Source organism: Platalea leucorodia (genome assembly GCF_965183815.1).
Source record: "Platalea leucorodia genome assembly, chromosome: 3".
Lineage (NCBI taxonomy): Eukaryota > Metazoa > Chordata > Aves > Pelecaniformes > Threskiornithidae > Platalea > Platalea leucorodia.
In genome coordinates this window covers 31,620,359-31,633,866 of record NC_138825.1, presented here as the reverse complement: position 1 = coordinate 31,633,866, position 13,508 = coordinate 31,620,359, and the positions used below count along the sequence as shown (strand labels likewise).

At 41.3% G+C, this 13,508-nt stretch overlaps 1 protein-coding gene across 4 annotated transcripts in view; it reads right to left on the bottom strand.

The window, feature by feature from the left end:
• Positions 1 to 13,508, bottom strand: part of EPAS1 (endothelial PAS domain protein 1) — an 81,841-nt gene that overhangs the window by 53,274 nt on the left and 15,059 nt on the right. The window contains exon 1 of one of the 4 annotated variants that reach the window (XM_082305345.1): positions 9,847 to 10,361. The exons of 1 other annotated variant lie outside the window; for it this stretch is intronic. In XM_082305345.1, coding sequence (XP_082161471.1) covers positions 9,847 to 10,022 — 176 coding nt within the window. In that variant the 5' untranslated portion in view covers positions 10,023 to 10,361. Of the gene's footprint in view, positions 1 to 9,846; positions 10,362 to 13,508 lie in introns of those variants that run through there. 2 more of the 4 variants (XM_082305346.1, XM_082305347.1) reach the window with 2 other exon arrangements.

Genomic DNA, 13,508 nt, shown 5'->3' with positions numbered 1-13,508 from the left:
GTTATGCAAGCACTGATCATCTGAATTAACCAAACTTTGAGAACAGTAGAATGACAAAGATTATTTCTGTTTAACTCCATGAATAACACTTCTAAGAACAAAAGGGTCCAGCCTGCCCAGTAGCCTCATTAGCCTGATGTATCAAGACTTAGTAAATCAGAAGTGGTCAAAGGAGTCACTTCCCATCCCCACAAGGACACCGTAAAGAAAAGTTACTGTATAAAAACTTTATAGAAAATACAGAAATAAACTTTATACTGCTATTACGCAGTATCTTCACATAAACATATATGACTACAACTGTACAGATATAACTCAGTCCTGAAAAAAAATCTAGAAGAAATCTTACATCAGGATCTCTTTTCTGTTCTCTCAAATATTTTTCCCCATGCTGCTGCCCACCAACTTGCACCGTCCTCACCCATGCCAAGCTCCCATGGCTATTTGCTCAGTGAGCCCCATGCTAGCACTTGCACATTCAAGACCACCCCTAGCCCTTCTCAGAAAGGTACACGTTCTCCCGATGAGGACATCTCTCCCTTCAAGCAGCAACAATTTCATTTACTGAAAAGCCTTTTGTACTGTCTCTTCCACTTCTGGCCTGAATAAACTTCTTTTCATGGCTGTCTGTCCAAACAGCTCAGATCTTATGTGCGTTATCTCCGGTCTGACTGCTCACCTAAACTACCTAAAATGGCTAATTTTCTAGTGTGCTTCTATCTCCGACTATCACATTGCAGGCCAGGTGCTGAGCATTTGCAACCTTCTCCCTGAAGACAGATGGAAAGTGCAAGAGCCTAGTCTAAGACCAGCCATCTGCAGGATTTAATTCTGCAGTAGTGTGCATCTCCATTTGTATTTTACACCCAGTTTTCAGCAGAGACACCATTTTCCTAAAGCTCTCAATGTTTCATGCTGCTGTTTTCAGTAGTTTTGTGGTCTACCCCTCTATTTCATTGCGTCATCAGGGAATAGGGGACCATTTTTGGCAGTGAAATTGTTTTGTCCAACATCCATTTGTACCTACGAGATCACAAATATGTATGTAGATAGGACAAACAGCAGAGCTATCCCTATTTCTACTTGTACATTAGAGTTCGCACTCTGGCCTTTGCCTCTAAATGAGCACCAGTTTTGCCACTCCATTTTGTTTTCTGATGTTTTTGTTAACCAGTACATAAACACAGTGCCAACGCATTAGACTGCTTTGCTACCCAGCTATGGTGACACAGCTTTGATGTTACTCATCAAAGTTGAACTTCATTGAAGTTGTGTTTAACACGCCATGAACTGAATCGGCCTGTGCATCACAACCTGCCTGCCTGCTAAGAGCCAGAGCACAGCTGCTACTGTACACCGGCCAGCAGACCTCTGCCACCGGGGCTTCAGGTTATCGCCATAAATTTGGTTTTATAACTGTAAACAAAAATTTAGGTTTTCTTCCATTATGGCATTATTACTATTCCATTATATTGACATTTAATTGTTATGCCACTAAACACATCTTTGAAGGCAACTTTCACCTATTTGAACAGTACTGCAAAAGAAGAACTTAATTATCTGTTCTGCTACAAACACATTTTTAATAACACACTTTTTTTTTCCTAAACACTTTGAAGCTGCAGAAGGAATAAAGCATGACACACAGAATGGACATAATACAGAAGCAAAGCTCAAAGTATTATAACATTATATTTTTAGAACAACAGTGTTCAGCCACAATAAATAGTAAAGCACTTCAGGACAATACAGACCCATATCACTTACAAGATTAACGCAAAGGTTTTTGTCAGATAAAAGTACTTTAGAAAGTTCATACGTGTGATATTTTCTCCTACATTACCCAGGAAAAATAAAGATATTCATGCACAAGAAAATATTAAAACAATAGCAGCTTTGCACCTCTTACAAGCCTGTGCCTGTAAGAAATTGTCCGACCAGCAGCCGCAAGACGACGTGCTCTAGCTGATACTCTGCACAGCCACACGCATGGAAAGAGTTTCCCCAGCTTTCAAGGTGCCCTTGTCTTATTTTTTGGGGCAAGGAGAGGGAGTTCATGTGCCTTCCCAGATCGCCTGGACCAACACGACCTGGCCTTCCCAAGGATTACAGCCATTGCAGCCGCACAGCAAAACAGCAATTGGCAGCAATAGCCGGAGAAGGAGAGCTGGAGAAAGGGCAGGTTTCCTGAGGGATGGTCAGAGGCAAACCATTTAGGAATGTGAGAGGGTAACTGTCCTTGACATTTGCAAATTGGCAAGCGCTGCACAGCAGCGTCCAGGCTGCAAACATAGAATACTTCTAGGTACTGCAGCTAGAGTTGAGCAGTTGTTTCCTATTTAGTCATTCACAACTGAATGTCTTTAAAGAAATACTTTTAGGAACTACAAATGTACCAATGAGCGTGTTCAGCTCTTACAAGAAACCAATCATCCTTCAACTACCCTATGGCTAATGTTTTACTCTGGACACTGGCTTCCCGTCATAAAAGTAATCTGAATTCCAAGCATTTAAAAAACGATGACTCAATTTCAAGAGAGATAAGGCTGTTTTACAAGGTGTCCTGGTTTCAGCTGGGATAGAGTTAATTTTTTTCCTAGTAGCTGGTATAGTGTTGTGCTTTGGATTTACTATGAGAATAATGTTGATAACACACTGATGTTTTAGTTGTTGGTGAGCAGTGCTTACATTGATTCAAGGACTTTTCAGCTTCTCATGCTCTGCCGACTGAGAAGGCCGGAGGTGCCCAGGAAGCCGGGAGGGGACACAGCTGGGACAGCTGACCCCAACTGACCAAAGGGCTATTCCACACCGTATGACGTCACGCTCAGCATATAAAGCGGGGGGACGTTCGGAGTGATGGCGTTTGTCTTCCCAAGTAACCGTTACGTGTGATGGAGCCCTGTTTTCCTGGAGACGGCTGAACACCCGCCTGCCGATGGGAAGGAGTGAATGAATTCCTTGCTTTGCTTTGCTTGCGTGCATGGCTTTTGCTTCACCTATTAAACTGTCTTTATCTCAACCCATGAGTTTTCTCACTTTTACTCTTCCGATTCTCTCCCCCATCCCGCCGGGGGGAGTGAGTGAGCAGCTGGGTGGGGCTTAGTTGCCGGCTGGGGTTAAACCACAACACGAGGAAATTATAAAATTTAAATGTTTGTGCATGTGTGTGTACATTTATACATACGCACATTAGAATCATGCACACACACACAAACACACAGAGCTCAGAAGTCTGTACATTTACCTTCCCATTTCTGAGTTTTTGTGAACAACTCGGACATGACTTCAAATTTCTTGATCTCAGAGGTAAAAAATTAAATTTAAAAAAAAAAAAAGAAAAGAAAAAGATGCAGACATACAGAAAGATAGACAGAAAGGAAAGGAAAGTATGAGTTTCACCTAAACACGACTCCAAGAACTGAGGCTTTCACAGTAAATATTGTATAATTCATGATAAGTTCACAAGAGTTACCAGTGCTACAATGAGATAAACGGTTTTCTCCATTTCCGTCATTAGCAAATACATTCCTCAAGTTGGGATGGATAAAATTATACTGATAACAGCTCCTCAGACTGTGTACATGCTTTATCTTGGCAATACTGTAGTACAGAAAAAGAAGGGAAAAAAATAGTAGTTATCCCTCAGAAAGTTACCCCTGCCAGGATTTAGCATACCCATAGTTTTACTGCTCTAAGTCTCTACTGAGAAGGCCCTTGCTAGCATAGGAAGGGGGAGAAGACAATAAAAACCAGAGGGCAGAAGTAGGTTACAAGCGCTAGCAAGCATTATCCATTTAAATAGCTAATGGCAAGCTCTGCTGTTATATTTTTATCATTGCTTTTCTGCAAATTACTTTTATCAGTGATAATTTAGCTTTTATTTCATTATCTGGCACAGCAGACAAAAAGAAAACAGATTTGTTTTACAGCAGCTCCAGCACTTGCTCTGTCCATTAACACTGGCAGACGAAGGTAAATTAAAGCTCTTAGACCACATTTTCAGCATATGCGGTACTGAAACCTCTGTATCTAACCAATATGTGTTTCTAAAGGAGAACAGCGTGAATGCTAATGCTTTTATTCTCTCCACACAGTTAATGGAAATTTTCGTACTTTCATATTTTTTCCCCATTCAGTACTACCTGCCTCCAAAAACATCTCAAAGCAGTTGGGGAGAATCAATATTTTAAATGAGGAAATTACTACATTTCAGTCAGCTGAAGAGTGAAATAGCACTTTCCTTCCTTCCAGTTTTCTTAAGACCACAAAACCACAGAGAAGTTGTGTTTGATTAAAATATTAAACATGCATAAAGAACCCTTGAAGGATGTTATGTTGCTCCAATGCTGCTCTTCATCCTTTTTTAGGCATGTTTTCAGCTATTCTACTTACTTTGACAGAGGTAAACAGATTGCTTTATAACTTTAATCTAAAATAATAAACTTATTTATAGATGCTAATGTAACTACACAGTTGTTTTAGGCAAACGGTTGCCTTTCCATCTAAGCGACAGTATAATGGCTTTGATTACAAACAATTTTGGAAGAAAACAAGAAAATATCAATTGCTCTAAAAATGCAACTAATAGTCCTTAGTAATAGCCATTCTCCTAAGTAATAAAGCCACTTCTGCTCTTGCATGAAATATCCTTTCACCTTTACTTAACAGAAAAGGCGCGTTAGCAAAACAGAATTTCAAAGTTTGAACTGACAGCCAGATGTTCTGGCTTGCTTTGAAGACTGCCTGTGCTATCATAAAAAAAAAAAAAAGATTCTTTGATTCTAGATATTTGGGATAGTTTTAATTTGTGATATACAGACCACATAAAAGGATACTTTCTCAAAGGCAACAAATAATGTCGTTACTGGTTGTTCAGTCTGACATTGCCACCACAGCCCAAACATAAACATTTATTAACATATAATGCAAAATTAAAAGCTAGTGACAAAGTATTTCAAAAAAAGAATATCCTACTTTGTAAAAGCAAAGTTAAAGAGTTCTGCTACCATAATATCTTTAATGACTATTCAGTTTTGTGACAAATTACCCACTGATACTATCAAATACCATTTCATTTTCTAATAAAAACTTTTTTTTTTCCTTAGAGTAAGTTTTTTAAAAGCCTAAGATAAATTGAGTTTAGTTTTTATGTCCCTTTAGCAATCATTACACGACCAATTACAAAGAAATTTTACTGTTGGGGCAGGTCACATTGATGAAAATAGATTAATATTAAAGCACATGGAAATTTGGAAGAGCAAGAAAATACTTCTTGGACTACCACCAAGGCAATTTCAAAGCACAAACATGAATACAGTTTAATCATTTCCTTACAAGCAGTCTTGGCTACAGGGCTCCCAAAGTAACGATAAAAATGAAGTCACAAAGAATGTATTTTAAGAGGACCTTTACTGAGGGGGGGAGGAGAAAGAACATGGTAGTTGAATATTTTTAACCAGCTTTCCACAGATGGGTCTAAATCAAGCTCTTACGATTCCTCCCTGTCATAACCCACTACGGAGGTTAAAGGTTGAAGCTTTCCCAGAGGTTCACTGTGCATAACAAACACTAAAAGTTCCCCAAATTTAGTTTACATATAACAGCAAAAGTGCTGTGGCCATTTACATCCCATACAGTCCCATTAGCATTGAACAGGGCATAAGCAGGGCAGGCAAAAGCACGAAATCTCCACATTTTCAATGACTTTCTTTACTCGTGCCTGCAAAAGTTAGTGCTTTTTACACTCTTTAAAACATGCTGTGAAAGGATGACAAAACAAATCCTTTACTGCGAACATATAGACATTTTGTCATAAATAGTGTATTTTTTTCTAATGTATTAAAATTATTACTGATCTATTATTAAGCGTTACAGAGGGACTTGGGGGTGCTCGTATTTTTTTTTGTTTGTTTTGAGCAGAGGCCCAATGAATAATTTGAGATCGTGAGCTCTGCAAGCTGGACTGGAGGAGCAAGTTTGATGCCCGACGGCTAACCTGGGGGAATCCTGGGGACGTACAGTCGGTGGGAGCTTGGCCACTCTGCCAAAGCTGAAGCCTTTGGCTCTTACACCAGGCATCTGACCTGTATGCTATGCCATGTCTACAGTTTATCTTAAAACAACAGCAGGGACATTGGTAGGAGAGGGAGGGCTGTTGAATGAGTGTGCTGAACCATCTAGGAAATCGTCATTCCAACTGCAGTTAGGACTCGTTCTTCTAAAACTGTCTCCAATCGACCAATAAAATAAAAAACCCTTTTCCTTGAACTGTTTGAAACATTTCAAAAAATTAAAAGATCCAACATACTGGAGATTGTTCCCGAAGGAGCTACCAGCACAATCAAAAAGGCAAAGAAAAACTATTGAGTTTCACGAGACATTGTCATCATCAGCAAATGCAATTTAAGGAGATTTTTCTGCCTCAAGCTGTTCATACAGCATTAGGAAAGAACAAAGGGACATTAATGCTGCTGTTGCACGTACTGCACAGCCCGACCAGGATCAGGGAAGAGTCGAAGGGCCCGAGGACGCAAGTCTCTCGGCTCCACCAGCTGCCCAGTCTCCAGCCACCCACCCCCTGTGACATTTGCTGTGGGCACGCAGGTGCTGCAGAAGCCACCGTCAAACACTTGAAGGTTAAAGTCTTCACAATATGATGTGAATGAGAATTTAGCTTCAGTTGGTTTTGTGAATATAGTTGGTACCCGTAAACCTATCCTTTTCACACTCAGGCGATCTTTGACGTTACCGTGCCCTACAAATATCCAGAACTTGTTTGGCACACGATGATGTTTCAAAAACAAGAACAGCATTGTAATTATGGTTTTGCTTTGTATATAAGCAGTGGTAACCACAAAACATATTTAAGGCTATTTGCTGTACATGCAAGTCTATCTAGCACATAAACATCCCTCTCTTAAAGAGAGCCTATTTCCCCGCATTAGCTACCCTGCTGCACCCCCGGCTTTTTGGAGCGCACATCACCATCTCCTCTCCTCATCACTCCCTGCCTACGCCAGTGCTCTCCTGTCTGTCAGTGCCTTCCTCCTTCTCCTGCAACACCCTACAAGTCTGCATCACAGACTTTATACTTTCCAAATAATAACAGATGCATAGAAAAGTCTCGGCATTGGCATATGCTAAATGCCCTCAGTTCCTCAGTAAAGTCACCCTACAGGAAACAAATGCAAACTACTGCCTTCCATACATAAGGCACAGTCCTGGGGACCTTGTTATTAAATCATTAACCTTCACCTTTCATTTTACCTGTTTCCAGTATTCAAATGTGGCTTGAAATAGACTATGTTACTATTTCCCCATGCTGCAATTTGTTACAGAGTATTTCACTCCATTGATTGAACAGTAACAAACGAGAGCACCAATTTTTATGCATCAAGAAAGGAGTTCAATAATTATTGCAAAAGTTAACAACAGGGTCCCCATAATCCTTGCAAAAATCTGTTTGTTCATGATTATTATTCAATCCCTAAAACAAGAATTTCAAAGAGCCCTAAATGCTGTTTTCTCTGCCTCCCAAGGCTGTAACTCTGCACCCTAATGATGCTCCAGTTTATCAGGAGATGATGCTAGCCATGGCTAGTATCTTATCTGTGTAATCCCCCAGTGTTAGGCAAAGGCTGGAGTTGTGCTAAGGGTATGTAAAATGTGCTTTGCTGTGGAAAAAAAAAAAATGTCATTTGGAGAAAAGATAGAATAACTCTTGAAAAAATTATGGTTGCTAGTAGGAAATGGTTATTTTCCTGCAAAACAAGCAAAGCAGAAGCAACAAAAATACTTATTTCATAAGAGCCTTTATTAACCATCAGACTGAAAGTTGATTTACACACATATTAATGTTAGATATACAATGATGAGATTGTCTGCTCAAAAAGCATGTATGGCCACTGAAATCAGCAGGAGGGGGTTTAGCTGACAATTTGGACAGAGTGAAAGTAAAGCTGGTCTGCCTCTTAAGGTAATTTGTGCCCCTACTTCTTCAACTCTTTCTGCCCTCTGGGGGTATCCTTGTCTACAGAGGAATACACAGGAACAGCCCTGGAGGGCCAGGGGAGAGGTTGATGGAGCCCAGCATAGAATCATAGAATAGTTAAGGTTGGAAAAGACCCTTAAGATCATAGAGTCCAACCATTAACCTATCACTGCCAAGTCCATCACTAAACCATGTCCTCAAGCACCACGTCTATCCGTCCTTTAAATACCTCCAGGGATGGAGACTCAACCACTTCCCTGGGCAGCCTGTTCCAGTGCCTGACTGCCCTTTCGGTGAAGAATTTTTTCCCAATATCCAACCTAAACTTCCCCTGGCGCAGCTTGAGGCCGTTTCCTCTCGTCCTATCACTTGTTACTAGGGAGAAGAGACCGACCCCCACCTCACTACAACCTCCTTTCAGGTAGTTGTAGAGAGCAATAAGGTCTCCCCTCAGCCTCCTTTTCTCCAGACTAAACAACCCCAGCTCCCTCAGCTGCTCCTCATAAGACTTGTGCTCTAAAAAGCATCTTCCCATCAGCCCATTTTGATCAGCAGACACCTAGAGAAGGACATAGAAAGCAGAGCAATGCTTTCCCAAAACGTTCTGCCAGCTTCCACATGGTTGTCCACAGACCTTCACCTGAGTACTGTCCCCAAGAAGGTCAGCTCAGTGAAACCTCTTGAGTTGCTTTTGATGACTGAAGCCTAGCGTATACCCAAGCCTCAGCAAAACTCTTTGAAACTACATGCTGTGGTAGGCCAGCATGACACTCAGAGCTGAAACTGCCCATCAGCTTCCATCACAGCTCATGGTCCTGTCCTGCCAGCCCTCCCATGTAGCAGGTAACCAACAGCAGCCTCATCAGGAGAAATTTGTGCTGGTGAGCAGGGCTCCGCAGAAGGGGCAGAGCCCCCTCATCCCTTCCCAGCCCCCAGGCAGCATTGGTGCTGCATACACCACCTCCATCCCAAAGACAACCTCACCAAGCCTGCAGCAGCACTAGTACCAGCACAAGAAAAGTGTACCTCTTCTCCTCTGGTAAAGTTCCCATTGCATTAAGCTTTTTCTTTGCCTTTGTTTCAAAAATGTTCCTGTCCTTACTTATTAAAGGAAACAGAAATCCTTTTTTTTGTTTTTGCTGTTTAGAGAAACTGAAGTGTGAAAACTGTGTACATCATTGTTCTTTCTGAGACATTTTTGTTGACATTTCAAAAAGGTGTGTTTTCATAACTTTATTCCGCCCCCCTCCCGCATAATCCCCTAATGCTTTTAAAAATGCAAACAAAAACCAACGCGCCATAAGCGACAGTAACGTTTACTATTCACTTCTGCTTGATCTGGCAGATCTGGGAACCAGAGAGCTTTTCAGATCTCTATTTTGTGTAGTATGGCTAAGGCTACACTTCCTCACCACAGCACAGGCTGAGTTTTAATGTTAATTTTACAGTTCTTTCATTTCACTTTTTCAAACCACATCCATTTAAGCTTTTTAAGCATACTTAAACACACAAATGCACTAATTGTTGTTATTAAGGCCTATCCTCTAAGAGGCTAAGTATACTGTGTTACTTCTTCAGACAGTAGGAGAAGCTGTTCCAAAACTCCTGAGGTCCTCAGTACTTAGCAAGACCGGATTTTATTGTACACAATAAAACTGTTATTACACACCTACAGCATTCCCTCATGTGCACAGCTCCCTAATTACTGCATACAAGTCACAATATTGCATGAGACGTGGCGCGTTTTGCAGTGACATCACAAGGTTGGCTTTCCCTGCTGACAGACTACAGCCTCTGGGCAAGTTCATTACAAAAATTAAAATGATAAGAAGAAAATAAAATAAAATAAATACCAGCAACTCTTTCTCAACTGTGATACCCACATGAGGAGTATGTAAATAAAGTCAGAGGTACGTCCCATTCCCCTCTGCACAACACCTGTGAAGAGGTTTACAGATGTCGCCCACTTTGCCCGCTGCAGAATGCAGTTCGTGAAAAACGCTCCAATGCTCTTTGGCACCATAAGCATAACCCCATTCTGGTGTTTCCAGTTAGTCTTTACACAGTCTCTTCTGCAGATAAGAAGTTTATTCTTGCTCCTGTAAAAGTTCAGCCTGAGAAACACTGAGCAAGATCTTCAGCTTCAGAAAGGGGCAAGCATGTAGGGCTGAAAACACCCAGTGTTAGGCAAGCTGCTCCCTTCTGCCTTTATCTGTGAGCACAGGCATTTTGAAAGCGTGTATCTGCCCTAACACGTCCTTCAAAGGAGAGCGGTATCTCACCACACCAAAAGCCGAGTGACGGAGGCTGCTATATCCCTCAGAGATATCTGTTGCTCCCCTCCTGTGGTGAGACACATGTGGACTGGCGATCAGCGTCCTTAGCACAAGCTCGCATGAAGCTCGAGACATGGCCGTGTACTCAGCCACACAATCAACACAGGGTGTTCCCCAGCTTCGAAAGTAGATTACTGCGTACAGCTACATGCTTGTTTACTTGACCGAGATCCATATTTAGACATGTATACAAGTGCACAATCCTGAGCTGTTTATTCAGACAAAACTGCCACTGAATGCAGTGGGTATGTGTCTGCCTGTGCAGCTGCAGATTAAACCCTTAAATCTTCTGCAGTGCCCATTTGCACATTTCTAAATCATCAAAGAAAAGAAGAAAAGCAGGGAGAATATGACCATCTGACTGTGGACCTCTCCGACTCTCGCCTAACATTTGGATTCAGAGAGCACGTGTGCCTCTCTAACGTTGCTGATACACGTACTACGGCTCACTTAGAAATCGAGGCTTGCAATTCTTTACTGTGGTTGAGCCCATCTATTTTGACCAAAGGCTTCTAAACCTCTTTATTCTACATGTCGAACAAATTTTCAACTCTCTGACTTTATAAGCCAAAACATTTTTTTCTGAAATCTTTTAAAACTGCTCAGATGATTTACAGGAGGGGCAAATATTTTTTAAAAGAAACAGGCTGTCAGGTCCTAAAATTTCTCTCTAACTGTTTCCATTTAGAGGGGAAATCCCTCTTTATTGACCGTGAACTGTGTTCTCTAGCTGGCTAAGCCATGCTCAGCTGAACACTTTTTGTAATTCTTGCTCTTCTTCCTTAATCTTAGGGCCAACCCAGCATCAGTCTACTTCTACCATGCAATTCATACTTGTATAGCTTATCCAGGACTCCAAACCCAACAGTGAGAAGCCAGCTTGGTACTGGCACATAAAGCGGCTTCTCCATCACTGGCAAAAACATGTTGAGGTGAACCTGGTTTATTCAGCATCCTTGCTGCTAGAGCTGTATGGTCAAGCCGTACCGGGAACTCTGGCTTTGCATCCATCTGCCAAAAATGCAGTATATTTAATACACGCCCCCCAAAAGCGTTGGTATTCATAACACTATAAAATGGTCTGCTAGATGTCAGTAGTATCGCCACTATATTGCTTTGACAATTCTCCAAGCATTATATTAACTAGACTGCAGTCATTAAATGTTGATCCTAGGAATACAAAGTAACAAACCACTTTTAAATGACCAGAAAGGTTGCCTCATAACACACCTTAACCAGTAAAAGTGTATTTTCCATTAATTTGATCAGATTAATAGACAGTGTTGCAAGAAGTCATGTGTAGGCAGCATGACCTTTTCGATGTCAAAGTTACTATGACAACTGGATAACCTGGATTCACAGAAGAGATGACGGTATGCGATGATTTAAACAAAATCTCGCATAATCGTAATGACTAAGTCATTTCTAATGCTTTCCTTTGAAATGATTCTTCTGTTTCTTCACAGCAGATAGCATTTAACCGGAAGATCATAAAAGATCTGAGAACTATAACACACAAATCGGTAAAGTCTATTGAGTAAGTTTACAAACACACTGAAGTGACTATTTTGCAATCTTTGCTCTTCAGCTTTTCAAAACTATGCCATGAACGGCACTGCCAAAGAACATGAGTAACAATTCGAAAACTGCATTTAGAAAGGGGGTCCTAGAAAGCGTCATGTTAGATGAGCGCCTTTCTGAAAATGAGTTACTGACAAAACTCTGTAATTACACGCAGTGTTATATGTATAAATACATGCGCAAACACAAATATTTAGAAGATAATCAGTATAAATGCAGAGTTACATGGCAAACTGCTACGAAATTAACTTCCAAAACATATATATAAATAATCCAGAGTAATAAATAGTAAACATTAATAAATGCATTTGCTTCAACAGTAATGTTAAATTAATACATATTTTAACAGCAGACAATTGCAGAATCAACTTGTGTGGAAGCATTAAAAATCAGCAGAACGAAAAGAATATTTTCTTAAATAGCTTGACTTTCTATCCTTGTCTTAAAATTAATGCTCAGGATACCTGGAGCACATCTTCAAGGCAAATGTAAGGACTTTTAACTGAGTGACTACTAGCAATAATGGGAATTTCAGAGCGCTCTGAAAACGTGCTCATTCATTCACACACCGCTCATGGTGCTGCCTCCTCCCCCCCTTAATTACTGCCTATATTTGTTACAGAAATTAGAGTAACAGCAGTGCATATTTCAAAGGCGCAGTCAATCCGAAGTCGTGCCTCGCGCTTATCTCGTCACGAGGCTGCGGCAGTCAACTCTATTGCCTTCAGACGTGTCAGCGTCGCCATACGCCCCCGCCGCCGGCGGCTTCCCCGTGGAAGGGCGCTTCCATCGGCGTCACTGCCGGGACGCCTCCTGCCACTGACATGGCTCGGCCGCACGTTTGCAGGACTGGCCTTTTAAAAAGTCAACCGTATAAACTGGGCAGTGACCAGATCAAGCCGCAGTTATACAAGAAGCAAGGAAATATTATGCAAGACCACAGGAAGCCAGAGGAGACAGCATTCTGGGCAGGCCTGGCAAGGAGTCTGTGTGAACTTCAGCTAACAAGCAAAGCTCGGTCATTGGCGCCAAATTCAGCAGAGAACATTCCCAGTGCTGCAAAGGATAACACTCCCCATGTTTTTGCCAGTGGGCTACGTTCCAGGACGCCATGTACCTGATGAAATGCAGATAAACCCGGGTCTTATTTTTCGCCAAGTCTTCACTTATTTTTAAAATTTGGAGCATATTTTTGTCCAACATTTGTTAGAAGTGGCAAATGGTTTGTTTTCATGGCTTTGCTAATAGACCGCTTGTTCTTACGCTCCCTGTAATTTCAACTACAATAAGTGACCTACAAAGAAAATGTTTGGCAGAAGCCTCATTTTTTCCACGCATCTTGCCCATCTCTACCTCCAGGCACTCTGCTAATAGGATATGTGAGGGTTATGGATTCCTTTTCCCTTGGCATTTTGGAATGACCACTGCAAGTGGACTTGGCGCAAGAAGATGACACTCACCTCGCACACAACTATACTATTTTAATCCACTTCCATGCAGAAAAGTAATTGGGTTTTTTTGCATTTTTGAGAACTACCTCATCCAGGTCCTACTTGGAGAAGACATCCATTAAAATGCAGCAAACTTTGTTTCCAAAA